Here is a 26851-nt window from a genome sequence, read left to right as displayed (position 1 = left end):
AAGCTGATGCAGAACAAGGGCTGAAGCTGGGTAGAGATGCCTCAGGCTTTTCTGCCTCAGGGCCAGATGGCCACTCTGGCTCTTTGCAGAAGCCCTGGCATCAGCCAGCCTGAGACCAGATGCCATATGGCCACACTTGCCTAAGTCAGGGTTTCCTCACTCAGTGCTGTGTCAGGAAACAGCTCGGTAGCTTCCCAAACCAAGGGGTCAATGCATGTGGCCCCCACACCATCTGCAGATTCGGCACAGCCTCCCTGTGCCAGCATCCAGCTCCCTGCTCACCAGCGGGGTCTGGGACCAGTTTTCCAGCAGTGCTGCTTGGCGGCAGTTGGCACAGCCTGAGGGGCTCGCTGAGGCTGGAGGGAGCTGCCCCTCCTGCCCTGCTGGCTCAGCACCCAAGCCAGCTGAGTCAAGCCTGGCACGGCACGGAGTGGCTGCAGGGGGATGGTGGGGCACTGCACAAGCAGCATGAGGTCCTGGAGGGCAGTTTCCCACACTCCCAGTCCCCTTGCACAAGGTCGAGCATTGACCCTGAGCCATCACATCTGGGTGCCAGCCTTACCCAGTGCTCAGGCTGCTCTTGCCGGGGCCCTTCGGTGCAGGCGCCTGCGGCAGAGGCTGGATCTGGGTCCTGCCCCAAACCAGCAAGGCTCAGCCCAGCCCCTGCCTGGAGGTCACGCTGTAGTGCCGGCCTCAGGGCAGCCATGCTGCTGGGGTCATTTGCTCCTGCTTGCTGCTCGTGCAGGTTCCCCTTAGCCCCTCAGCAGTCCTCTCCTGAGAACCCAAGGGGATGGTGCCCCAGCCTCAGTGCAAACCCCTTGGGCTTGGTCCAGCAGCTGCAGCCTCTGCATCCCTGTGTGTCTTGCTGCAGCATTGATGCTGAGCTGGGGTCCCTCTGGCAGAGTTCTCGCCTCGCTTTGGGCACTCTGCAGTGAAAACCCACAAATTAACAGCAAGAATCAAGTCTCTGAGTGACACGTTGCCCAGGGAGGACTTGGGCAGGTGGCACGTTGGCTGCAGCCGCATCTCTGTCCCTGCAGTCATCTCCACCACCAGCATAGGCTCTCCCTGTTGCAGGCTCAGCAGCCCTGATCGGGGGATCCTGGCAGGCCCCTAAACCTAGACACCCACTGGGCACACTGGGTGGGTGCCCCTGGGGCTGGGGTATCACCCTGCTCTGGGGCTTTGGCACAGCACAGGGCCAAGGATGCCCCAAGGGACTCTGGGGCCAGGAAGGTGATGCTGCTCAGGCTGCAGTAGTGCAAAGAAATGCAGCCTCCCAATGTCCCTCAGCCTGGGACGCTGCAAAAACCTCCTGTGGGGACTGCCACAGCCCCTGCCCCAAAACCAGCCCCAAATTAGTAAAAGGCAAGAAATAGCTGATGATGTCAGCCACTTCCCAAAAGCAGCAGCAGGGACAAACCCCTGAACGGGGAAGTGATGCCGTTTTGGGCTACTCACCCCCCGCACCAAATAAATAGCAGCCCCTGAGCAGCGAGGGGCAGGAGCCATTCCCCATGCCACGGCTCAGGACCCTGCACCGCCAGCGGCACTGGCACTCCCAGGTAACACCACCGCTCACCGGGGAGGTGCCAGGATGGGGACACCCGGGGCAGAGCCTGGCCCTGGTGTTCACCCCATGGGGCTGGGGCAAGGCACCTGCATGATGCTGTGCAAGGGTGGCATGGGCTGCTCCCAGGCACCTCGCTGTGGGGCGGAGATGAAGAGAGCCAGTGGCGAGAGCATCTCTGTGGGGTTGAGCTTCATCTGTCTTCTGCTGGGGCTGGGGAAGTTGCCCAGATATCTCAAGGCCTTGGGTCCAGGCTTGGGGCTGGGTTTGGAGCCAGGGACATACCTGACCTGCACCCCTTGGCAGGGGCTTGGTGCAAGGCCCCGGGCAGCAGAGGTTGGCAAAGCTGTGACTGCCAGCGCTGCCCTCCCCAGGTCCCATGGGCAGAGGGACAGGACAGGCGGCAGGGAGGTGGGCTCCCCAGCCCCGAGGAGTGGGTGGGAGCACAGGCACAGGGGGCTCATATCCACCCCTTGTCCTGGGGGCACGCTGCCCGAGCGTCCCATGGTCCCCATCTCTGTTGCTGTCTCTGCACTGGGGCATGGTGGAGGCTGAAGGGACCAACACCAGAAGTTTCCCCTCTTTGGGCTCAGCCTTGCTTGCCACATTCCTGTGCCAACAAACAATTTTTACCAAAGTTTGAATTTAGGGAGCTCCCTTGCAATTGCTGGCATGCACAGGAGCCCTCACAGGGATTTCTCTGGCTGTCCCACAGCTGAGCATGGCTGTGGGTGCAGAGGAGACCATTACAAGGGCAGTTGCCTCTTCCCCCTTTTTTCCAATGCCCGAAATCTAAATATTCCTGCCTACTTGGCGCTGGATGATAACACACAACACCTTCTGCTCTGGTGCGTGCGATGTGGTTGCGCAGACCACCACCGCATTCTGCACATGCACACACACTCAGAGCCTATTACAAATGCTTTTTGTCAAGAAATCTTCATAAAAATTTAATTTTTTTTTTGAGTGAACAAGCAGCAGTGCCCAGCACTGGCTGCTGTGTTCCCCAGCCGCAGCCCAGGGTGGTGGGGTGGTGGGGAGTTGGGGTCCCTATCCTGCACCAAAGGTTGAGAAACTGAAACTGGGAGAAGTGTGGCAGAAGAAACAAAACTTGGTGTCGGCACGAGCAGGGCACTGGGGAACAGACCCAGGCGCTGAGCCAGCACTTCCTTCCTCCTTCGCCCCGAGCCCGGTGGCCCCCACCGATCCCATTGCTATTTCTATTCCCCCACCCTGGGCAGCCGTCCAGCCCCGCGGTGCCGGGGGGACCAGGGCTGTAGTAACCCCCACACGCACGGTCACCCAGGGGCCATTTCATTTGCTGCTTGGTGCTTCGGTTTGGCCAGAAAAAATCCCAGGCAAAACTAAAGGTCTCACGAGTGCTTTGGAGTCTGAAATACCTCCCTAAACCAAATCAGCAGCAAGCAAATTCAAAGCATATGCTGGGGGAAAAGGTGTTAGCAAAGTCGCAAATCATTGAAGGAGGAAAAGGTTGGCTCAGGGAGTAAAGAGCTGCCTTGTTCAGTATGGAAAGATTGCTAAGATGTTTGATAAAGATATAAATTTAAATCAAATAATTCACTTCCCTAATAAAGAAAAAAAAATCTGGTTTATCACAGAATAGCTTTTTTAAATTTAAGTATAATTAAGTCATTTTTCTTCAGTCTAGAGCTGCAAAAAACTATATAATCCTATTAAAAATAGATAAATCCCAGTTAAAACTGTCCCACCTGAATGTACAACAGCCCAGCGGGGAGGGGAGGGCACGGGCTGTGCCAGGCTGGGGCCATGGCTGTGCTCCCCCTCACCACAGCTGGTCTTACTGAAACAAAACCTGCGGAGTCTAAAAACCTGTGTTTTTGCACCAGTCCCACCTGCAGGGCCGGACCCTCAGCCCTCTGCAGCCAGTCGTCTGGTTGCTCCCACGGGGAACTGGCACCGTGGTGTCCCCAGCATTTCAGCAGCCGGGATGCTGTGTGCGGCGGAGCTGTGACATGAGGACAGCTTTAACACAAGCCCGCCTGTGTCCCTCTGTCCCCCAACCCCATGGCTGTACCCCCTGCCCGATGCTCAGACCCTCCAGAGCCTGGCTGGCAGTCATGAGTCCATCATTGGGATTTCTGGCTTAATGGAGATTTCCCCAAGGGTCCTTCCTTGGAAGTTTCTCTCCTATTAATTCCAGGTGCTTTCCTTTGCCTTTGCCTTCATTTTTATTTTCAGCCCAGACTCCCATACCCGGCATTTGCATGACCCCATCCCATGCCACATGCACATTTTCCGTGTCAATATTATTCTTCATTTGCTCCCTGCCTCACACGGATGCAGCAAGCACAGGAATAAGCTCCATAAACCTTGTCACCTCACTGATAAACCCGGACTAGCTCCTTAACTCCCACGGGAGTTCAGGGAGTTGAGGGGACCCTCATGTCCCTCTGGTCCCTGGCCCCACTGGTCACCACTGCACACCAGAGTGTTACCACTGTTGCTGCAAGCAGGATTTATCAATAATGTAGATCAATAACATGTTGATGAACAATGTGTTTCAAGACCTCTGGCCACCTCTTCTTGTTGTCAGAGTCCCCTCTGCCAAACGCCGACCTCGGAGACTGGCCACCTCCCACCCTCACGGTGTGAGCCTGCCTTGCCTCTGTTCCCCAGGACGCCCAGCAGTGCCCGGGGGGCTGCCATGGGCCTGCCCCAGTGGCTCATCCTCCTGGCCAGCTTCATCCCACCAGGTATGGTGTCATCGAGAGATCTGCTGCCTCCCACCCTGCCGGCACAGTCTGGTTCCCCACAGGGGCTGGTGGCTTGGCTCTGCACCAGGATACGGGGGAGCTGAAGTGCTGATGCCCTGGCCCTGCCAGCAGCCCTGCCCAATGCTCAAGGGATGGGCAGGACAAGCTCTGGGCACCCCGAGGCTGGTCCTGGCTTTCCCATGGGCCGTGGCACAGCAGATGCTCTGGAGAGATTTGCTGGCATGTGCCGCATTGTGCCATGCTCCCATGCTACTCCTCCTGACGGGCAGGCACGTGGTACCCATGGACACCATGGATGGGGCCGGGGTCCAGGATGGGGTGGGCATGGGGTGGCGGGGAACAGCCAGGGCATGAGAAGAAGGACAAGGAGCTGGGGTGTGTTTAAGAAAATAAGCTTTTGGAGGGCAATTTTTCCTTTTTTGCTAATTATTTTGGCCTTTGCTTTTCTAATCCAGCTGGTTCCTTGCACTGCCCAAAAGCATCACCCAGCTTTTCCTTGTCTCCACCTTGAAATTTTCTCCTGGGGGGTTTTATCTCACACTCCTATTCTCCTCTCCCACCTGCCTGCTCAGGCAGCCCGGGCAATGCAACGTGGCCCAGTGGGTCCCAGGAGGGGCACAGGGGGGCTGCAGACGGCAGCAGGCCCCTGCCCGGCTGGCACCCTGACCCTCTTTTTCCCTCTGCCTCCTTCCAACACAGCCCTTGGCTCATGGGGGGTCACCTACCCCACGTCCCTGCAGGGCATCAGGGGCTCCTGTGTGGTGATCCCCTGCACCCTGAGCTACCCTGATGACATGGCAGCTGACGACGGCATCGTGGCCATCTGGTACAAGGATTATGATAACCAAAAGACGTTGGTGTACCACTCGGCAGCCCAGGAGGTGGATGCTGGCTTCAGGGACCGTGCCCAGCTCCTGGGGGACCCCGCTGCTCGCAACTGCACCCTGCTGCTGCGGAGACTGATGCTGGAGGACCATGGGCCCTACAGATTCCGCTTTGAGATCGTCAACGGTGACCGGTGGTCAGCGGAGAGGGATGTGATGCTGAGTGTTTTGGGTGGGTATAGTGGTGAGACACCTCCCCTCTGCCAGCTCCCTGCCTGCCTGTCCTCACACTGACATCCCACCCTCTGCTCTCTATCCCTCTGCTCTCCATCTCCAGATGACCTTGATCGCCCAAGCATTGCTGCCAGTGAGGAGCAAACCGAGGGGCAAACATCCACCTTGCAGTGCTCCACACCCTACTTCTGCCCACTGAGCGACACTGCCCTGCGCTGGGAGGGCTACGACCCCCAGGTCTCGGTGGTGTCTGGCTGGGTCCAGCTGGACACGAACGGGGTCAGCCACCACCTGACTCTCACCACCTCCTTCTCCTGGAAGGACCACTCCAAAAAGCTGCTCTGCGAAGTTTCTTATGGCTCCAAGAAGGCAACCAGTGAGGTCGTCCTGCGGGTGAGACGTACGTGGGGTGGCTCTGCACAGGGGCTGGCTGAGTGCAGTACGGGGATGGGGGCACCTCTGCCACGGCCACACCACCCAGGTCCTCCTCCTGCCACCCACCGTGCCTCCTCCCTTGCCTCCTTCCCGGGGCTCCTTGCAAAAGGCCAGAGGAGAGTTTCGTCCTGCTTCTCCCTCCCTTTCCTGTTCCCCCACAGCTCTCCATGGCTGGAGCTGGTGATCAGTCCTGTAAGCACTGCTGAAGTGCCAGCTTCCAGCTCCATGGCACACCCTGGTGCCACAGCTGTGCCCACACCACTTCACTGCTGGTGGGCAGCTCTGCCCCCCTTTCCATCTCCCCTTTTCCCCACACCAGACCCTCACATATAAGCAGCAGGATGCGTTACAGCAGCATCCCATGGGTCCTGCCCAGCCTCACCATGCCCGTCTGTCCTCCCTGCAGATGCCCCTAAGGACACCCAGGTGTCAGTCAGCCCCTCCACGCAGAACATCCGTGTGGGCGACACGGTGTCCCTCACATGCGAGGTGAGCAGCAGCTACCCCCATGTCTCGGCATACCACTGGTACAAGGACAGAGTGGCTGTGGGCAGCGAGCAGATCCTGACCCTTCGAGGGGTTCGCCGCGAGGACTACGGACAGTACCACTGTGAAACCAAGAACGACGTTGGGGCTGGCGCAGCACCTGCCGTGGTGCTTTACATCTTCTGTAAGTGCCAGGGGAACTTGCCAGAGGCTGGGGCATTGCTGGAGGGGGAGCGGGGCCGTGGCACTGGGAGCAAGTTTACCCGGCGAGTCTGGACTGGTGTGGGCAGGGGCTGGTACCAGCTGGAGGTCCAGGAGCTGGGGATGGAGGGGTGTGGTGCCTCCCTCATGCCATGCCTGCATTCTTTATCCCTCATGGCACAGGGCTTTGGCGAGCCCCAAAAACAGGGCAGGGAGGGATTTCCAGCAAGCCCAGAGAGCAGAGCCAGCTGTGAGGCTTCACTGCTGCTGCTGGTCAGAGCTCGTGGGGATTCAGAATCAAGGTGGTCTGCAGGGAGGGGGGACCAGGGTCCTCCACCAGACACTGTGGTAGAGATGAGCCCCAGGAGTCTGCCCGTGTCAGAGTCCCACAGGGAGCATCTCCCCCCGGCTGGGCTGCTCCCCCCAGAGCCCACCCTGAAAGGTGAGCCATGCTGCAGCACCCACCATGAGTTTTGCCCCTGGTGCTTTGCATTAAGTCTGGAATTTGAGCCCCAGCTGGCAAGGTGCTGGTGGCAGGGGACAAACCCAAACGCCTCCTGCCTCAATTGTCATCCCTGGGGGGCAGAGGGGCTCCTGCCTGTCCCCAGACTCTGCCCTGGGCGGAGTGAGGTGGGGGGCTGCTCTCCTGCTGCCAAGACCCCCCCTGAATGCGCTCCCATCTCCATCAGCCGCAGAGATCTCGGTGAGCCCAGCAGCTGAGGTGCAGGAGGGGACACCCACCACCTTGTCCTGCGACGTCCCTGGCAGGGAGGGCCAGGACCTCAACTACACCTGGTACAAGAACAGCGCTTGGCTCAAGGAGGGCACGGCGCACACCCTGCTCTTCCACCACGTGGCCGCCAGCGATGCCGGCTATTACTCCTGCAAGGTGACCAATGATCGGGGCAGCGACACGTCCCAGGCCGTCAGTCTGAGCGTGACATGTGAGTGCCCACGGACTCCTAGATGGGTCCCAGCCAGGTGAGGGTCCCTTTGTGCCAGGGGCCGTGCAAACCCCTGCGTTTAAACAAAGGCTCTGCTCCAAACGCCTTGAGTCCTGCTGAAAAGGAGGTTTCAGACCTCCTGGGTAGAAGTTGCTATAAATGCAACAATTTTTGGTTGTGAGCTGCATTTGAAGGTACCATTAAGCGGTGTTTGCTGCAGCAGGGACCCGTCTGCTCATCGCAGCATCTCCCACGCCTCCACTAATCTGTTACACACCAGAAACTGCTGGGAGGTTACTAACCGAGGAGCCAGCTATGATAATAACAGCTCAGAAGCTTTTGCAAGTCAGGGGGAAAATAAAATAGCCTTGGGTTTGGCTTTGACATTTCTGTGAGTAAATATGACCCGCTTATGTAAGGGGGAAAGCAGCTCAGAGGGGCAGCAGCGCGGGTCGGGGCTGGACGTGCCCCACGTGCAGGTAGTGGCCGCAGCACTGGCACCTCCTGATCTGCAGCATCCTCTCCCCTCTCGCAGACCCCCCCCGGACCCCCACCATCATGCTCTTCCAGGAGACCCAGGGTGGCAGGCTGGCCATCATCCGCTGCACTGTGGACAGCCACCCCCCAGCCACCATAGCCCTTTACCGCGATGGCACCTTGCTGGCAGCCAGTGGGTCACAGGCAGCCCCGCGCCAGCGGCTAGGTGTCACCACATCCCGCAACGCCCTGCGGCTGGAGATCCGGGGTACAGGACCCCAGGACAGCGGGGAGTACCGCTGCATGGCCAGCAACGCCTACGGCAACACCAGCGCCACCAAGCTCTTCGTCGCCCGCGGTGAGTCCCGGTGTGAGGGGACTGTCAAGCTCCCAGCCCTGGGTCTTGGGTGTCCATGAACCCCCAGGGTTGTTGGGGAGGTTTCTGCAGGGCTGGGGGGGGGATTCACAAAGCCCTGCGGGCTGGAGGGACCCCTGTGGCACACCGGCATCCTGGGGACAATGTGGTGGTGGTGGCCTCCACACAGCCCTTCCCCACCTTGGCGTGTTGAAGCTGCTCAAAGAGCTGGAGGTTCTCCCCAGTTTCGTTTTTCAAAATGCTGCAAAATTAGTAGCAAAGTTTGTCCAAGCTTTCTTCCCTGTGCCTGCAAGCCCCTGGCGGCACACAGCACCTGGGCATGCAGCGGGGACCAGCTCCTCCTGCTCCATCTCCGACACCTCTGCACTCTGTGGCTCCCTCAGCCATGGTTTGGGGTGACAGAGGCAGCAGGAGGAGCAAAAAGCCCCCCAAAACCCTGTCCAAGGGCAACCTCCTTTAGGATGTCAAAAGAAAGCAAAATGGACCTCAGGGTCCAATTTCAGAGAAAATAATCCCGAGTTTGGGTGCCACAGCAGTAAAGTTGGGGTCCATTTCAAGCTGGCCAAGATGCCTCCAGTCCAGCCGGTCACCGGCCAGTGGCAGAGGGGACCCAGCCTGTCCTGGGAGCAGTCATCCAGCTCTAAAAGGCCCCGCTTGTCTCTGCTGGTGGCAGAGTGCTGGGGGATCAGCTCGCCTGGAAACATCCCAGCTGATGTCCAGTGTCCCCAAGAGAACGTCACCCACCAAAGACGCAGCCACCGATGCCATGGGGTCCTATGAGGGAAGGGGCAGCTCAAGTCCTGCCTTGGAGGGAAGCTGAGCATGGGGCTTTGGGAGATGGAGCCAGGGGAAGGGCAAAGGTTTGCAGCAGAGGTTTCCCTCCTTCCTTGACATCCCTCTCCCAACTCTCCTTCAGCTATGGAGGTCCTGATCCAGCCCTCATCAGAGGTGTGGGAAGGGGCAGCCGTCACCCTGACCTGCCTGGGGGCTCGGGACGTGGCAGGGGAGACCCTCTACACCTGGTACAGGAACAGCAAGTGGCTTCGGGAGAGCTCAGCCCCGACACTGCACTTCCCTTCCATCCGCGGCGAGGATGCAGGTGCTTTCCAGTGCAGCGTCCACAGCAGCAACGGCAGCGACACGTCGGTGGCTGTCCCGCTCCGTGTACTCTGTAAGTGCTGCCAGGGGGGCTCCTGCTGCTAACACCCAGGCTCTGAGGGAGGTCCTGGGGTCTGGGTTGGGTAGCCCTGCTGGGAAGCCCCTCTGCTCTTCCCACCATGAGGTTTCCCCCATCACTGCCAAGCACAGCCAAGCAGCTCTTGGGCAGGAATGTGGAGAGGGTGGAAAATTCCCTTTTGCAGATAAATCTGTGAATTTGGGGGAGGAGATATTTGGAGAATCCTAAAATTCCCAGGAACCAAAGAGTTTTAAAATGTCCCATGAAATTAGATTCAATTGTTCAGAATGATAAATGATCCCTGTGAAAAATATATTCCGGTTGGACTTTGCCTTTCAAATACTTTCTGTGCTATAAAATAAAAATCTTCTCTGGTACCAAACCAGAAAAAACATAATTAGGAAGTTTCAGTCCTGACAAAATGGCCTTTTTCTGTAACCATGGTAGACATGTGGATCACACCTGGTCCCCAGGTGCCCAGATCACAGGGGTCTCTGCAGATCTGTCCAGGGTTGGACACTCAGACCCTGAGCTCAAGCCAGGTGACAGCAGAGGTGCCAACAGAGGTGCCTGGGACATGCAGGTCCCTTATAAGCTGGCAGATGTGGGACCCTGGGGTGTCAACCAGATGTGCCAACCAGGGCTGCTCGGGTGGCCCTGAAAAACAGCAATCCCTCAGATTCTTGGGGTTCTCCCAACCTCAGGGATCCATAATATTCTCACTAGAGGTTTTTGAACCCTGCAGTCCCACCAAGGCAACCAGCGATGAGCTCCTTCCTGGAGACCCAGAGTGGGCGCCTGGGCGTCATCCAGTGCACCGTTGAGAGTGACCCAGAGTCCAACCTGACCCTATGGAGAGGAGAAGAAGTGGTAGCCTGCACATGGGGCTGTCCCACAGCCCCCAACCCCAGGGTCCATGCCACCTTTTCCTACAACAGTCTGAAGGTGGAGATGCAGGAGGTGGTGCTGGAGGATGAGGGGACTTACGTGTGCTGGGCTGGGAACCTGCAGGGCAATGCCAGCGCAGCCATAGACTTCAGGGCTGAGAGTGAGTGTGGGGAAGGGGCGGTGGGCAGGGTACAGCCGGCCGCCACACACCCCCGCAGCGTCTGGGAAAAGCCTCGGAGAGGGGAGGGGGGAAGCGAATGCCAGGGAAGGAGGCAAGCTCAGGAGATCAAGGGTGATGGACAGAACGAGCAGAAAAAGGCCACGTGCCCGTGAAATCCAGGGTATCAAAACAGCTTCTGTCTCAACAGAGCTGCTGTGCGCAAGTCATGTGGTGCTCGAGTGAGCAGGGTTAAAGTGGGGGCTGCTATCAGAGGGTGCTGTGCCAGCCCCTCTGGCCCCTCCAGCCTCTCCTCGTGGGTTTGGTGGGCTCCTGGTGGGTCTGATGGGCTCCTGGTGGGTCTGGTGGGCTCCCCCGTGGCTGTAGTGAGGGTTCCAGCTCCTGGCAGGGATTCCATGCCTGTGTGTGACTGGGGATGCTGAGCAAAATCCCTGCTGAGGGAGTTCCCACGGGCTCCCTCCTGCTGGTACATCCCCCCTGGGCTGGTGAGGCCCTGGGTGGCTCATGCCCAGCTCCCACAGGGAGCTGATCCAGCTCAGAGTGCAGCAGGATTAGCCGGCATTTACCTTCTGGAATAGCTGCACAGTCACTCGCTAGCTGGCCAGCCCTGGGGTGGGTGTTCACCCCGGCACTGCCGAGGCAGTGCTGGTCATCCCAGCTGAGCTGATGCCTGTTTGCCCCCTGCCCCTGCCCGTAGCTGCCAACATTGCAGTGGCTCCATCCCCCCACGTGCTGGAAGGCCAGGCCGCCAACCTAACCTGTCAGCTGAGCAGCGGCTCCCTGGCTCAGCCCAACATCACCTGGTACCGAAATGAGCAGTGGCTTGCCGAGGGCCTGGCTACCTCCCTGGTGTTTCGGCAAGTGGCCAGCACAGATGCCGGTCTGTACCGCTGCAAAGCCACCACCGACGGCGGCAGCCGGAGCTCTCCCACCATCTCCCTGGATGTGCTGTGTACGTACAGGCTGCTGGAGGATGCTCAGTTTGTTGTCATATGGAATTTGTAGCTCATCTCCGTGCAAGCGTGCCCAGCTCTGTTCACACACATGGAGCTGTGCCCGGGCTCTGGGCAGAGCTGATTTAGGTGCACGTGTGGAACTTTGAGCACATGTATATGTCCTGGGGCTTCCTCCCGTGAGCATCCACACCCCTCTGCCATCACCTGCAGCGTGTTTACCTCCCTATTGTGCAAGTCTGCACTTAATGTGCGTGCAGGCTTGTGATCCTGCAGGTGTAATGCTTGCAGGGCCCTTCTTCCTTCCCCTTCCCCTTTCCCCTCCCCTTTCCCTTTCCCCTTCCCTTTCCCTTCCCCTTTCCCCTCCCCTTTCCCTTTCCCTTTCCCCTCCCCTTTCCCTTTCCCTTTCCCTTTCCCTTTCCCTTTCCCTTTCTCTTTCCCTTTCCCTTTCTCTTTCCCCTCCCATTTCTCTTCCCCTATACCTTCCCTTTCCCCTTCCCCTTCCCCTTCCCCTTCCCCTTCCCCTTCCCCTTCCCCTTCCCCTTCCCCTTCCCCTTCCCCTTCCCCTTCCCCTTCCCCTTCCCCTTCCCCTTCCCCTTCCCCTTCCTCTTCTCCTTCCCCTTCCCCTCTGGAAGGCGATGCAGCTCTCCCCCCACTCCTCAGGGGCCCCAAGCAGCTGCTGCTAACCAGGAGCTCTCGTATTGGTGAGCAATCGCTGCTCAGCCACCTGCCTCTGCCTGCACAGATGCCCCCCGGGACCCCCACCTGAGTGCCTTCCTGGAGACGCAGAGAGGCCACCTGGCCATCTTCCACTGCTCCGTGGCAAGCAACCCTCCCGCCTGGCTGGCCCTGCACCGTGGTGAGGAGCTGGTGGCCACCAGCACCGCGGGGAGCAGCCCACGAGTGGGCATCTTGGCAGCCCCCAACACCCTCCGGGTGGAGCTGCGGGAGGTGACACCAGCCGACGAAGGCAGCTACCGCTGCACCGCCACCAACGCGCATGGCACCGTGGCCCAACGCCTGTACTTCCACGTGCAGAGTGAGTGCCGCGTGCAGCACCATGTGCCAAGCGTCGCCAGTAGCGGGGGCAGCACTGAGGTGGCACCAAGCAGGGGGCCGGGAGGGCTCTGACATGAGATGTGACCTTTTCCGCCTGGTTCCTGCTGACGGGGTGAGCGCACACTCCCGAGCCGTCCTGTGGTGACAGCGGGGCAGGGAAATGTCACTGAGCATTGCAGGCTATGGACAGGCGCCACAGAACCGGCGAGTGATGGTGGCAGGGTGTGATGCATCCCCTGGATGCAGTGGGGACATCGCTTTGCGCTACCCCACGTCAGGCAGGAGCCAGCGCAGGGCACTGACCGGCACCTGCTGCTTGGTGATGCGGTGTATCGAGCTGCCCCCACCGCAGCTCAGTGGAGGTTAGGTGTCCCTGTCCCTGCTGGGGGGGGTCCCTGTGCAGGGGCTTGGGTGTGGTGAGCTGGGACCCCGGTGGTCTGTCCCAAGGGTTGCGGGTGGGCATCGGCACCTAACCGGCACCCAGACCCTGGAGCGAGGCAGCACCCACGTTATCTGCCGGGGTGTGAGTATGTGATGTGTGTGTCAGTAACAGGAATCCTGAACGGAATCAATTTTTTGGGTTGGGATCTGGCTCTCAGACTGATTGATCCAAATGTGTCTCTGTGGAGGTGTCCACATGGGTTTTTCTGCTCCCAGGATCCCACCCAGGCTCCGGCTGCTACTTCAGAGGTGCCAGCTCACACACACACACACACACACACACACCCAGCCACCTTTATTCAAACACCTCAGCCCTGGGTACCAGCAGTGATGGAGTTGGTGGGCGGGTGTCAGCTAATGGGGACGGGGAGCAACACATTTTCTTCAGCGCAGATATATAACACCAGGGCTGCACAGCTGCCCCGCTCAGAACAAGGACACCAAAACGTGCAGCGCTACGATGCGCGCTAGGGAAGCGAGGAGGGTTTTGCTTTGTCCCACACTGTGTCACGGCCACCCAGGGGCCGGCAGTGCCAAACCGCTGTGGTGCCCTCTGAGCTGCTCTTGGCATCTCTCCCTGCACCAGCTGCCCGAGTCCTCATCTCACCGTCAGCAGAGGCGCAGGAAGGAGACGACATCTCCCTGACGTGCCAGGTAGCGGGAGAGCCACCAGATGACACCATCTACACCTGGTACAGGAACAGTGAACGGCTCCAGGAGACCCCTGGCAACTTCCTTGCACTGCCCCACATCGCCAGCACGGCTGCCGGCTCCTACCACTGCCGAGCCCGCAGCCCCTCAGGGACCAGCATCTCCCCGGCTGTTGCCCTGCGCGTCTCCTGTGAGTGGGACCCTGCTGGGGATCGAGACAGGGGGAGTGGGGTGCTGAGGGTGGGATAGTGCTAGGGTGGGTGGGATGGTGCCAGGGTAGGATGGTGCTGAAGTAGGATAGTGCTGATGGCAGGGATGGGATGGTGCCAGGGTAGGATGGTGCTGGTGTGAGATGGTGCTAGTGTGGGATGGTGCCAGGGATGGGATGGTGCCAGGGATGGGGTGGTGCTGGGATGGAATGGCCAGGGTGGGATGGTGCCAGGGTGAGATGGTGCCAGGGATAGGATGGTGCCAGGATGGGATGGTGCCAGGGTGTGATGGTGCTGGTGTGAGATGGTGCTAGTGTGGGATGGTGCCAGGGATGGGATAGTGCCGGGCTGGGATGGTGCTGGGGGCAGGAAGCTGAGCAAGGCTGCTCAGCCACACTGAGCTATGGCTGGCACATAGCAGGTGCCTTGCACAGCCCTCACTGCTGTCCCTGTTCCCAAATGCTGCGTGTCCCATGCCCAGAAAGTGTTGAAAGTGGAAAGTTTATGGGGGTGTATCTCCTCCATAAACCCCTGGTCTGAATTAAAACCAGTCGAACGTGTCCCCTCTCAAGGTGAACTGTCTGATGAGGAGCGGTGTGGCTGCCTCACGTCTGGGCCACCCACCGCCTCGCATCAATAGAGGGAAATACACAACAGCAAATATTTCAGTTCTGTTAAAAAAACATGTTTCAATAGACCTGAAATTATCTAAATTTTAAAAGACTTCAGTTAGGAGAAATGTTGTCTGTCTGGGATGGAGGGGAAAATCCTGGAAAGAGGAAGTGTGGCTTATGCTTTTGGTGCAAGTGTGGGCTGCTGCTGCCCTGGTGCCAGCTGCAAGTTGCCAGGAGCCACGGCAAACATCTCAGGGTATCCAAGGGGCTGGGGCAAGGTGATGCCACCCAGGACCTGGGGGGGAAGGGAGGGGGGACCCCAGCCTTGGGGGGCTCTGGCTGCAGATGTGGGGTTTGCTCACCCTCTGTGTAATGTGTGGCCTGGGCAGATCCCCCGCGGGTGCCGGTGCTGACCTCCTTCCTGGAGACCCCCGAGGGGCAGCGGGGCGTGCTGCAGTGCACGGTGGACAGCAGCCCACAGGCAGAGCTGGCTCTCTTCAAGGACCAGGCACTGGTGGCCTCTACAGCACTGCCCCAGCGCACTGCCCTGCCACGGCTCAGCATCACCTTGGCCTTCAACAAGCTGCGGGTCAGCATCAGCCCCGTGCTGCTGGAGGATGAGGGGGAATACGTGTGCTCCGCCAGCAACAGCTATGGCAACGCCAGCACAACGGCGAACTTCACGGCAAGCAGTGAGTGCAGGGCTGGTGCTGCCTCGGGGACTGCGACGCGATCGAGCGGTGTGAGCAGTGACAGGCAGTGATGGAGCAGGGATATGGCAAAGAGGAGAAGGCAGGCTCTACTGGAGGATGCTCGTGGGAAAGGGAGGGCAGAGAGAAGCTGGAATAGAAGGGACAGCACAGGAGCAGAGAAGAAACGGAGGAAGATGTGTGTTTGTGGGAAGGGAGGGCTGTGCCAGGGGTGTTCCCGGTGAGCTGCATGCAGAGCCACAGACACGAAGGAATTGCAGCTCCTCTTGGAGGTGATGCAAAAGTGATGCTGGCTTTGCTGTATCCACTTGCTGATGCTGATCACACAGCTGGCATCACCCCAGGCTGTCCTGTGGCTGCCACGGGGGTGGGGTTAATAGGGATGGGGGCTGCAGCATCTTCATCGCTTCTCGTCTGGAATAATGGGAAAAGACCCCCAGCCAGAAGTCCTGGACAGGACCAGCTCTCCCACCACACAGCCCACCACCCTCCTGTCCTGCCGACCCTCCATCGTCTTCAGCCCACCTCGCTCAGCCCCAGCATCACCTGCTCCCCCTTCCACCGCAGCTGCCAGGCTCTGGATCTCCCCCTCCCCAGACGTGCAGGAAGGCAACGCTGTCAACCTGACCTGTGCGGTTGCGAGCAGTGGTGGGGAAGTGCTGAGCTACGCCTGGTACAAGAACCAGGTCTATTTCAGCAGCAGCTCGGCCCCAATCTTCGCCTTCCCCAGCGTCTCGGCCTCCGACGCTGCCTCCTACCACTGCACGGTGCGGACCCCAGCGCTGACCCGCAGCTCTGCACCCACCACCCTCAACGTCCTCTGTGAGTCCCCATGGACAGGGGGCTTCACGCAGGGGGGAGAGGTCCCTCGCACCCACCTGGGGCAGGGTCCCCGCCACGCCGCAGGGAGGTCCCTCGTGGGGTCACTGGCCCCTTGGCCAGTCCCTGTGGCTGGGAGCTCTGCTGGGCTGTGGGGTGGGTGGGAGGTAGCAAGGCCTGGCTTAGTTTGGGGGGGTGTCAATGAAAATTAGCCTTTGCCCCAGGTGATAACTCAGCCGAGCTTTACACCCCAGCCCTGTGTTAGACCCCTGGCAAGCAGACATGGCCAAGAGCCCCACATCATCTGCAGAAGATTTTGGTGAAGCTTCTCCAAGCGCCCCAAGTTTGTCCTTGTGCTTTGTACCAAACCGAAACAGAAAAATCTTTGGCTTTCAGGAAACGTTGCAGGATTATTTTTTTTTCTCCCTGATTTGGAAAATGAAAACCAGACTTTGTTTAAAAAAAGACGTGCAAAAAAAATGTAGTTGCAAGTCAGAATGTAAGATTTTTTCCCCCTTTTTATTAGAAAAAGACGGCTTTAACTTATAAAGCTGCTGTGAGGAGTGAGTGAGTGAGGAGCACTCCTGGAAATGACTTCCAGAGAGCCTGAGACCCTGGCAACAAATTCATTGCTTCTCTCCCTCCTCCTGATTTTGGATGGGGAATGCCGGATGCTAAAAATATCTTGGCATTATGGGCCCGAGCTGCACCCACAGCCATGCTGCCTTTGCACCAGCCTTGCTGATGAGGTTTGCCATGCACTGACGTGCAAAAAATATTTTTGATTGAGACTGGGATGCAAGTGGAGCACTGAGCTGGGCCGGGCCATGTGCTGTGCCATACTCCTACTCCCAGCCGGCATGGCTGGAGCTGCAGGTTGGAAATTAGCTCAGCAAATGAGTCTGTGCCATGCTTTGAGTGTCAGTTTGGTTCAAGGGGACCATGGATGCTGAGGAAAGAGGCAGTGCTGCCCGAGTAGGTCCCACATTGCTGGCAGCAGAGCATCACTGTGTCAGCTCACAGCCCAGCCAAGACCACGAAAGCAGCCAGTCCAACTTGAGCATCGCAGGCTGGGGATGCTCCAACTCGCTGAGATGCTGCTTATCCTACCGTCCACCTCTCTCCCACCCCACTTCCCTTCCCATAGACCCCCCCAGGAACCTGCAGATGAAGGCCTTCACGGAGAGTGGCAATGGGACAGCAGTCATCCTCCTCTGTGTGGTGGAGAGCAACCCCCTGTCCAAGATCACCCTGCTCAAGGAGGGGAAGCTGGTGGCCTCCAGCCCCCCCGTGGGAGGTGACCACCCCAGGCAGAGCAGCCACATCTCCCTGGCTCCCAACACACTGAGGCTGGAGCTCCGGGAGGCTTCTGCAGAGGATGAGGGAGAGTATGAGTGCCAGGCACGCAGCCCCCTCGGCAGCACCTATGTGTCTCTGCCCCTCCGTGTGCAGGGTGAGTCCATCTTCATGTGGGGTGAGGTGGGGTGGGGGGGTAGGCAGGGACGAGGGGGCTGGGGACCCCCTGAGCGGGTTGGTGTGGGCACTGAGAGGTACAACTGAAGTCAGTGTTGTCATGGGGAGTGATGCAGGGCTGGTGGAGGGGCAGGGAGGTTCTGCTACAGCTTGAGTGGTCACACACGCACGCACCCCGCTGGGCGGGGACAGTGGCTTCAGAGCTGGGAAAAGCTTTTCCCCAGCCACAGCCGAGGAAGGCAAACCCCTCATGTCAGTAAAGGCCAGCTCCGCTCTCCTCTCCCCAGCCATCAGGGTGGTGGTGCGACCCTCTGCCGAGGTGCCCGAGGGGACCGATGTGATGCTGACATGCCGGGATGCAGGCACCCGCCCAGGCACCATCTACTCCTGGTACAAGAACGGGCGGTGGCTGGCGGAGGGGCTCGACGCCTCCCTCGCCCTCCACGCTGCCCGGCGCACGGATGCCGGTGCCTATGCCTGCCAAGTGGGGAGGGGGCTGCGTGGCCGCAGGGCCCCCCCCGCCGCCCTCAGGGTGCTGTGTGAGTGAGGAGGGGCTGCATGGGGACACACGCACGCATGCACACTGCGGGGCTCTGCCAGCAAAGGGGGCCCAGGGCAGCTCGGGAGGGATGCTGCGGTTGGAGGATGGTCTATGTCGCCACCTGGTGACATCCCGCGACAGGCCGGCTGGGCAGCTCAGCCCCTGGCCCCCGGGGTGGGGGGTCTAGGTGCTTCCAAACTTGGCATCACATGCCTTTCCCCCCGCCCCGCTTCAGCCAGCAGCAAAGCTGTCAGCCCCCGCCCCCCCCCCGGGCTGGTCCCCTGCCAGCAGAGCTGCTTGGGGAGGGGGGGGGAAACGCTGTCCTTATCGCTGTAGATGCACCCCAGGAGCCATCCTTCATCTCCTTGGTGGACCCCCGGGGAGGGCGTCAGGCTGTCCTGCTCTGCACCGTCGACAGCTTCCCACCTTCCGACATCACCCTGTACCGGGGTCCCGGCCACGCGCCCCTGGCTTCCACCCACAGCCTGGCCGACCCACGCTTCACCGTCCAGGCAGCCCCCAACTCCCTGCGGATGGGCATGGCGGGGCTGGAGCTGCAGGACACAGGGCTCTACATCTGCTCGGCCAACAACAGCTATGGCACCGCGTCCTCGTCCCTGCTCCTGGATGTGGGAGGTGAAGGGAGCCCTGAGCCACAGCAAGACCCATGTGGGGGTCCTGGTGTGCCCTCCCGTGGGAGTGTCGCTTGTGGGGGGTGTCTGGGGATGGTGGTGTCCTGTGCAAACCCAGGAACCCCGTGATTCCTCCATCCTCCTCAGGAGTCACAGTCACAGTTGAGCCTTCGCCAGAAGTCCCCGAAGGCACCACAGCCACCATGACCTGCTCGGCCACCCCTTGGGTAGGTGAAGAGGCCAATTACACCTGGTACAAGAACAGCCGGTGGCTGCGGGAGGGACCGGACGGCTCCCTCGTACTCACCCACGTCTCCAGCGCCGACACCGGCACCTACCACTGCCGGGCAAGTGGGATGCGGGGCAGTGCCACCTCGGCCCCGCTCAGCCTCCGTGTGCTCTGTGAGTGTGCACGCTGGGTGCATCCAGCCCAGCATCACATGCGTCCTGTCTGCACAGTTCTGCTGTGACCAGGGCGCCTTCCTCCTCTTCTTCCTCCACTCCCTGCCCTGCTCCTCTCCCTTTGTACCCGGGAAAGAGAACATCGGGGTTTTACCTAGCAGTGGCTGCAGATCCCCCTCAAAAGTCAGATTTGGAACCAGCATGCTCCAGGCTGGGGAGGACTCTCCAGCTTGGGGGGGCACCATCAGCCCCGGGCTGGGGGGACTGGAGCTGCTCCAGACTGGAGGAGGGATGCATTAAGCAGCCCTTGGCGAGTGTCTAGGCCAGTGTGGCAGGGAGACCCCACCATGGCCCACTGCCAGCCTCATCTCCCCCCACCAGACCCCCCCCGGGACGTGTCAATCAGCACCTTCCTGGAGAACCGCAGCGGGCGGGTAGGCATCGTGCTGTGCACAGCTGACAGCCACCCGGCTTCCACCATCGCCCTGTACCACCATGGCCACCTCCTGGCCTCCAGCCTGGCCCCCGCCACCACACCAGGGGTCCGCAGCACCCCCTCCCACAACAGCCTCCGGGTGGAACTGGGGGCTGTGGGGCCGCAGGACTCAGGGGAGTACACCTGCATGGCCGGCCACCCCCTGGGCAACGCCACGGCCAGTGCCTACTTCAACGTGCACAGTGAGTGGGGCTGGACCATGTGTGGTGTCTGCAGGGAGCGGGGAATTTTGTGACAGAAAGATAGTTTTGGAGCAGTGGGGGAGCAGGAGTGGGTTGAATCGGCCCTGAGTACTTAGGTGAAAGGGAAAACAGGGAGGATTTTACTGCAAGAATTGGCAATTTCCTTTCAAGGAGCTTTTCTGTAGCGTCCCAGGTTGGGGCTGAAGGCTGGTTCTCATGAAAGGGCTAAAAAAGCTCACAGAAGCAGAAAATTGAATTGAATGCTGCAGAATGATCAAAAAAGTGGAGGAGGAATTGGCCTGGGTTCAACAAACAGCAAATCATGTTGCTGCTGCTTGTTGTTGTGCTGGGTGACTCCCCCTGCCCTGTCCAGCCCCTGCCTGTCCCCAGGTGCTGGCAGGGAGCAGCACACCAGCCTGCCTGACCCCTTGGTGGAGGGGACAGTGATGTGGGCAGGGGCAGCAAGTGTCCCCGTGTGGCACTGTGCCACCCTGTGACCCCCCCATGCTGTGTCCTCGACCCACTGACTGGCTGTCCCCAACCCTGGTGACCCGGCAGTGGTGCCAAGGAGTGTCCAGCTGTCACAGCCACCTCCCCAGGGTCCCCTTCACCCCTCATGGGGCATACTAAGGCTTTGGGGGAGTCCCACACACACTGTCCCCATACCAGGGCCATGGGAAGAAGGGCCAAGGGAGGTCACCACCCACCCCCCCCCGCAGGGGTCCCTGGGCCCACTCCAGTCTTGCCGAGTCGGCAGCCCCAGCACTGGCGGGGATCTGCCCTGGCTCCCCTCTGCCCACAGCTCTCACCCACCTCCTGGCCTTCACCGTCCTGGCCGGGCTGCTCATGGCCGTGCTCTGTGTGGCTGCCCTGGCCCTCCTGGCTGTCAAGCTATGGCCCAGGTAACGTCCCTGACTGGGACAGGGTCGGGGGACAGGGACTCCTGGCTGAGCTGCGCCATGGCGGGAGCAGGGCTGGCAGCTCCCTCTCCTCCTTTGCAGGATAAAGAAGTTTTGGGGCTGGTCCAGTGCTGATGACACCTTCGAGCTGAGGAGCAAACAGGAGCAGGAGCAGGCGCAGGTAGGGACCTTGGTGGGGCCAGCTTTGAGGACCCCCCCACCCTGAGCTCCCAGGGGATCCCAGTGACAGGGGGTCCATGGGGTGCACTGTGCTGGAGAGCATCTTGGTACTGCTGCGGGATGCAGGTCTGGGCTCACACACTGACCAGGATCTGGGCCAGCCAGGTGGCTACGTGCTGGTGCTGCAGCCTTGGCTGGCATTGCCAGAGCTGGGGAAAGGCCAAGAGGGGCAGAGGGCCAGAATTTCCCCCTGCAGTCTCATCCAAGAGGGGCTTCACAGCACACACTGTGCTGACCCCTCTGGGAGATGCTCTGGGGGCTCCCCTGGCCCCACGGGCTCCAGCGTGGGCAGGGTTTCCCCAACCAGCCCCAACCTTTTCCAGGTAGATGGAGCTTCTTAAGCTGGTGGCTCTTTCCAACTGATGCTGGAAGCACACAGCACTGGCCTAGCTGGATCCAGGCAGCCACTACCCTGGGGATAATCCATCTCCATCCCCTCCCGGTCTCCTCTGCCCCCGTTCCACCGCGCCCCTTGTCCCCCCCCACCATGGATGTTGTTCTCACACCGGGTACAGTCTGTGCTTGACACCGCGCATGGTGCACCACATGTGCCAGGCACCAGCAAGCTGTGACAGCTCAGAGCTGCTCTCCAGCAGTGAAACCTTGGGAAAAAAATAAATCTCTGGGTGATTATGCAAGCCTGGGGGCAGCCTCTCCATCACCACTGCCCTCCTGTCCCTCCACCAAAGCTGCCACTCCAGGGTGCTGCCCACCTTGGTGCTATGCGTGCCAGGGCATCCCTGTGTGCAATTCCTCTGTTGGGAAATAAAACCGGAGCAACATGCAGCCGGCGTCCGTTGGGATGAGCTGGGAAGGGTTTTATCACCCTGCTTTGGGAAGGGTGGAGGAACTAGGTAGCCACAGGGCTGGGCAGGGCTGGTTTGCCCAGGGATTCTCCCGTGTTGGCAAGTGATTCCTTCCCTGCTCTCTCCTCCATGCTCCCTCCAGAGCCGGGCTGTGGAGCGATGGCTGTGGCTGCAGATGGGGCTGCGGGGCCAGTGGGAGATGAGGGACGTGATGCTCGGAGACAGTCTGTGATCACAGCATCCCATTTTCCTGGCATCTGTCTTGTCAGTCCCGTTGGACAGGAGGGCAGAGGTGTCCCCGGTCCAAACGTGTCCCCTTGGTGCCTGGGAAGAGGTGGGGGATGAGGAGGAGCCTGGTCCTGTCAGCTCCGTGCTGCCAGAGGGGAGCTGAGGCTGGGGGCCATGGGAGGGCTTCGCTCACAGAAGTCGTAGCCCCCAGCAAGGAAGGTGGCTGCTGGGCCATGTCCCTTCCTGGCCTGCTGCCGTTAGATGTCACTCTGCGGCCACCTTGCCGCTGGACATTGCTGGCCACCCCTGGACAGGGGCTTGGTCGCAGATATGCAGCAACCAGAGCTTCGGGGCATGGGGCTGGAGCTTCCCAAGCACAGCTTGGGGCTGCGAGGGCCCAGGGATGATGCTCTCCTCATATGGGTGCTTAATCCCCCCTTATCTGCCTGTTCAGCTGCCCCTGTTTGTGCACCGGAGCAGCATGCTGCTGTTCCCGTGGGCTGTGGGAGTGACAGCCAGCGCCTCTGCCCACGAGCCATCCCCTCTGCCACTCCACCTCCCTGCACTCAAAGTTACAGAGCTACCGGCCATTCCTAGCTAATCTCCCTCTCGCTCAGCTCTCAGGATCGCACAGACCCTCATCCTCCTCGGGTGCATCCTCCCTGTGCTGCGGCTCACAGTGCCGTGGCTGCGGTGGATGCAGCCTCTTCCCCTGCATGAGCAGGATGGTCCCTCAGGTGCGGGGCTCAGGGACAGCAGCACCCCAGGGAAGGAGTCTCACCAGCAGTCATGCAATATACCCCTGTGCCTGGGCCCAGAGTGAGAGCAGGGCCCCACTCAGCTCACCAGAGGGCTGTGTGCTGGGAGGCTGTCCCTGTCCTGGTCCCCAGCCCCAGCCCTGTCTCTGTCCCCATCCCCATCGTTATGACCTGGGCTGGTGACAGGACTTGGGGCACAATGCCACAGCATTCTCCTGCACTGGGAAGTGCCCAGATCCCCAAGCCCAGGCAGCCAAAGCCTCCCCCAGTGCTGGGCTTGCAGTGAGGGGCAACACCAACGGTGTGGGGAACAGAACTGGGGGCAGCTCAGACTTGGCACTGGGCAGGAGTGACTCCGGCAGAGCTGTTCACGCTTGCAGCACTGGGATGAGGGATTGTAGGGACTGGTGCTGTCTGGGGACTCTGTTGTGGCTGTGGTGGATAATGCTGGGGACACAGGCAGTGACCAGGTCCTCTGGATTTGGAGCAGCTGTTTGGAAGCATTTGGCACAAGGTTTCCTAAAGCAATTCCTGCCAGCAGGTACCTGCAGGTGTGCCAACGTACACCAGCCAGGGGCTCGTGCAGCCTGTTTTCTGCACTGGGAGATGGAGACACCAGCCTGGGGGTGGGGGGGAGCCCCATACAGTGATCCCCCAGGAGCTCTCCCCCAAGTACCCTGCAAGGCCCTGTGCTCTCTGAGTGAGGGGCTGGCTTTGCTCCCATGGCCTCAGCTTGAGTCTGTGTATGCTCTGGGGACTGGGATGGGATGGGATGGGATGGGATGGGATGGGATGGGACAGGAGCAGTACTGAGCCCACAGGTCATGGGCAGGGTGATGGGCAGGGTGGCAGGCAGGGTAGCAGCAGGCATCTCCGACCCCAGCCCTTTGCAGCAGCCGCTGTCTCCTCACTGAGATCCCTCCAAGCATCTGGCAGCAGCAAGGTTAAATCTCCATTGTCTGCTAAACTGCAAGCCCAGACGGATGAGTTCAGATGGAGCCGGGGTGACCTGGGCAGATCCATCCCTCTGGCTGGAAATCACCTTTTCAAGGTACCTTCATGGCAGAGCCCTCCAACCCCACCACAGACAAAGCTGCGTCCTCCTCCACCACCTGCGCCCACACTGCTCTCTGCCTCCCAACCAAGCCCTGGGCTTTGCAAAGGGTCCCCGTGCACATCTATTCTCTCCCTCCCACATCTCCCCAGCCTGAAGTTAATTAATTCTTGCCCAAAGTCCCCTGGGCAGCCGACCTGCTCCAGCTGGCCCCTCCTGCCCACTGTGCCTGGCCGCTTGCAGGGGAGGCCAGGGCAGATGCTGCTGGCTGCCATACATGCAGCTGTGCCAGATGCCAGCTCTTCCCAACAGAGCAACCGGTGCAGCCTGGTCCTGGGGGCACAGAGAACAGGATGTGGGGAAGGTCCCACCGGTTACAGGACCTACATCCAACCCAGAGCAAGGGCAGCACGGAGACAGGCTGTTTGCAGGCACCGGGCAGCACGGAGGGAGAGCTGAGGGATTGCTGCTGTAATGCTAAACCTCTGCAAACCGCCTGCCTTGATCCGCACGGAGGGGCTCAGTGACACAGGGAGCAGCAAGCAGGAAGGTCTGGGGGAGGACCAGGGTGTACACAGGCCTTCAACCAGCCCCACAGCTGCAGGAACACCCCGGCACCGTGGGCAGGGAGCCAGCGATTACCTCTGGGCCCTCTGAGCTCCTTCTCCTCCTTTCCTTCTGGAGCGACACACATTAAGCCAAATCCTCCCATCACATGGTTTAAAGACAGAGCAAGGGAATAAGGGCAGGTCAGAAGGTGAACTGGAGGCCACGGATTTGCCATCGGGCAGAGGACCTTGCAGAAATGTGCTAGGCATTTCTCCTTGGATAAATTAGTGCGCGCTTTGATTTGCTGTTTGCAGTAATCCTGGGGAGTGCTGAAATGCGCCCAATGCTGGAGGTGAGGGTGGTCTTGGGGCATGCACGGTGCTGGGCTCACTGTCCTCGCCCTGGGCTCGCAGAGCTGTCTGTCAGTGTCAGCCCGGCCAGCCTCGACACGGCAGCGATGCTAATGGCTCTTGCCATGATGGTTGCTGGCCTGCTGGGATGAAAGGTCCCGTTGGGTTGGGAAATGAGCCCACCCGCTCCGTGCGAGCAGTGGTGGATGCCCCCACGTGGATACGGCTCTCACCCCTGCCCCTGGCCCAGACCCTGCCAGCTCTGCGGGGGAATCAGCTCTGAACCACCAGGTCGGTCCCGGTGGCGCGGGATGAGAGTGTGCTGCCAAAACAAGACACGTGGGGCAACATCATGCTGCCCACCTTGTGGTGCCTCAGCATTTCCTAGGATTTACCCCTAATCCCAAATCATCAGCAGCCAATTCCCCAACACTCCCAGCGGGCATCCTTCCCAGCCCGCTCCAAGGGTGTCCCTGGCCAGGGCCACCTCTCCTCCATCCCAGCTCATGCACTTTTCATGTCCAAGGTTTAGTACCCTCTGTAACATCTGCTAAGTCCATTCAGCTTCTTCCTCACCAATGTCATCAATTATCTGTAGGTTGCCACTAACGGCAGGCTGATGGCAGCAAGGCTTGGTGGCTGCAGTGGGACACCATGCGGACCACCCCTGCCTGATGCTCCCGCTGGGGTCTGAGTCAGCTGTGATGGACACAGTGGTGGTGGCCAGGTGACTGGACACCCCCCCTCCTTCCCCTGCCCCCGCATCATGCACGCTGCCCAGTTCCTGGCACGTGGCTGCACCTCGTGGCTGCGGTCATGTGGGGGGGCTGGGCTGGGGCTGGCGCAGTGGAGGGGACGGTGCTCGCCATAGCCCTGCAGACCCTTCGCAGTCCCCTCAACCCACAGTAAACACCCACGTGCTGTGGAAACCAGGAGGAAAAGCTGGTCTCTGCCCTCCCGTGGCTGTGAGGGTCATCTGGGTCTTGCCCAGACCCCCAGGAATCCCATCCCTTCTTCTCTGCCTGGGGTCTCTTCACCCCACTAGCCCACGGGGGCTTGGGAGGGTCTGTGCTGCTGAAGCACCCCCAGCCCCAATGCTGCCTGCATGCCCTCGGGACCCCACTGCTCCCCCTGAGAGCAGTGAAGGCTTATTGCTGTTCCTTGCTGCGCCCTCCCTTGCCTGCCAGGACCATCAGCTCAACCGGGGCCACTGTGGGAGCCCACACCCCCAGGGGCTCCACAGACCCCTCAACAACATTAATTTGATGTTTATTAACTGGAATCACCTGCGTGCGGCGGTGGTGGGTGTCTGGGGGACAGAACATGGTTTGGAGCCAATTCCCCCCCTCCTCGGGAGCAGCAGGCCCAGGGGGGTACACAGCGGCTGCAGGGCCCCGCATGAGGGTTCTGGGGGACCCTGGGGTCTGGGAGGAGGGAGGTTTCCAGCAGAGTAGCATCAAAACATGGTAGCAGGTCCCTGGGGCTGTGATCACATCCACCTTCACACAGATGGTGGCACACAGCATGCCAACAGCACCCACACCCTGTCACCCGCGTGTCCCCGCAGCCCTGCGGGTGGGTTGGGCTGACGAGCCCCCAGTGCTGGGAGCAGCCGGAGGGCAGGGAGTGATGTGCAGGGCAGGACATGAACCCGAAAACTGCCACAAAACACTGAGCAGCATCTCGTGATGCAGAATAACCTGCAATTGCACTTCAGAGAAGCCAAGCCCCTTGGTCTGCCCATCCTCCTCCTGGCCCCCACTTCTGAGTTCCAGCCCCCTGCCCGGCTGGCTCTTGGCAACTTGTGGCCCCGCGTCCCTTGCTGGTCTGGGTGCTGCCGTGGCTGTTTCAAGTGAAGATGCTGGTCTGTGGACACCCATGCGCATCCAGCCTTCATTGCAGGGATGACATTGGCTGCACCAGGCTCCCCAGCAGCCGGATGCAGCCAGAGATGAGAGAAGGGTAGGGGGGGTCCTGCAGCTGCACCACCTTCCCCAGGGTCCTGTGCACACCTGGAGAGGGTAAACTGAGGCACAGATAACACAGCCTCTGCATGTGGGGGTGCTGGGAGAACATTGCACCCCACTCCCCCAAGCCAGTAACTACCCAGAGTTGGAGCTAGCAGGATGCTTGGGGTCAGGCCAGTGCCGGGATGTGGGGGGCTCTGGGGCCAGGCCTCTTCTGGGCCCACCGCCCTGCTATGCCAAGCCAGGGGGAGCAGAGCTGCCCAGATCAGAGA

At 60.2% G+C, this 26851-nt stretch overlaps 1 protein-coding gene across 2 annotated transcripts; it reads left to right on the top strand.

Moving 5' to 3' along the window:
* Nucleotides 1-1424: 1424 nt before the first annotated feature.
* Nucleotides 1425-21653, top strand: SIGLEC1 (sialic acid binding Ig like lectin 1). 2 transcript variants are annotated; one of them, XM_056361195.1, is made up of 22 exons: nucleotides 1425-1565; nucleotides 4146-4305; nucleotides 5026-5382; nucleotides 5488-5784; nucleotides 6226-6489; nucleotides 7196-7450; nucleotides 7986-8285; nucleotides 9220-9474; nucleotides 10226-10528; nucleotides 11244-11498; nucleotides 12245-12538; nucleotides 13586-13840; nucleotides 14863-15165; nucleotides 15751-16005; nucleotides 17150-17455; nucleotides 17763-18014; nucleotides 18353-18652; nucleotides 18796-19050; nucleotides 19432-19728; nucleotides 20531-20630; nucleotides 20730-20808; nucleotides 21195-21653. In XM_056361195.1, exons 1-22 carry the CDS (start codon nucleotides 1518-1520, stop codon nucleotides 21228-21230), a joined length of 5226 nt encoding a protein of 1741 aa, XP_056217170.1. In that variant the 5' UTR covers nucleotides 1425-1517; the 3' UTR covers nucleotides 21231-21653. The 2 variants fall into 2 exon arrangements, with proteins under 2 accessions (XP_056217170.1, XP_056217177.1); XM_056361202.1 differs by having other exon boundaries at nucleotides 21191-21653.
* The last annotated feature ends 5198 nt before the right edge of the window (nucleotides 21654-26851 follow it).

The sequence above is a fragment of the Falco biarmicus genome, chromosome 1 (genome assembly GCF_023638135.1).
Source record: "Falco biarmicus isolate bFalBia1 chromosome 1, bFalBia1.pri, whole genome shotgun sequence".
In the NCBI taxonomy this organism is placed as follows: domain Eukaryota; kingdom Metazoa; phylum Chordata; class Aves; order Falconiformes; family Falconidae; genus Falco; species Falco biarmicus.
Note: the sequence above shows the minus strand (reverse complement) of the source record. Positions and strands in the feature narration are given on the sequence as shown.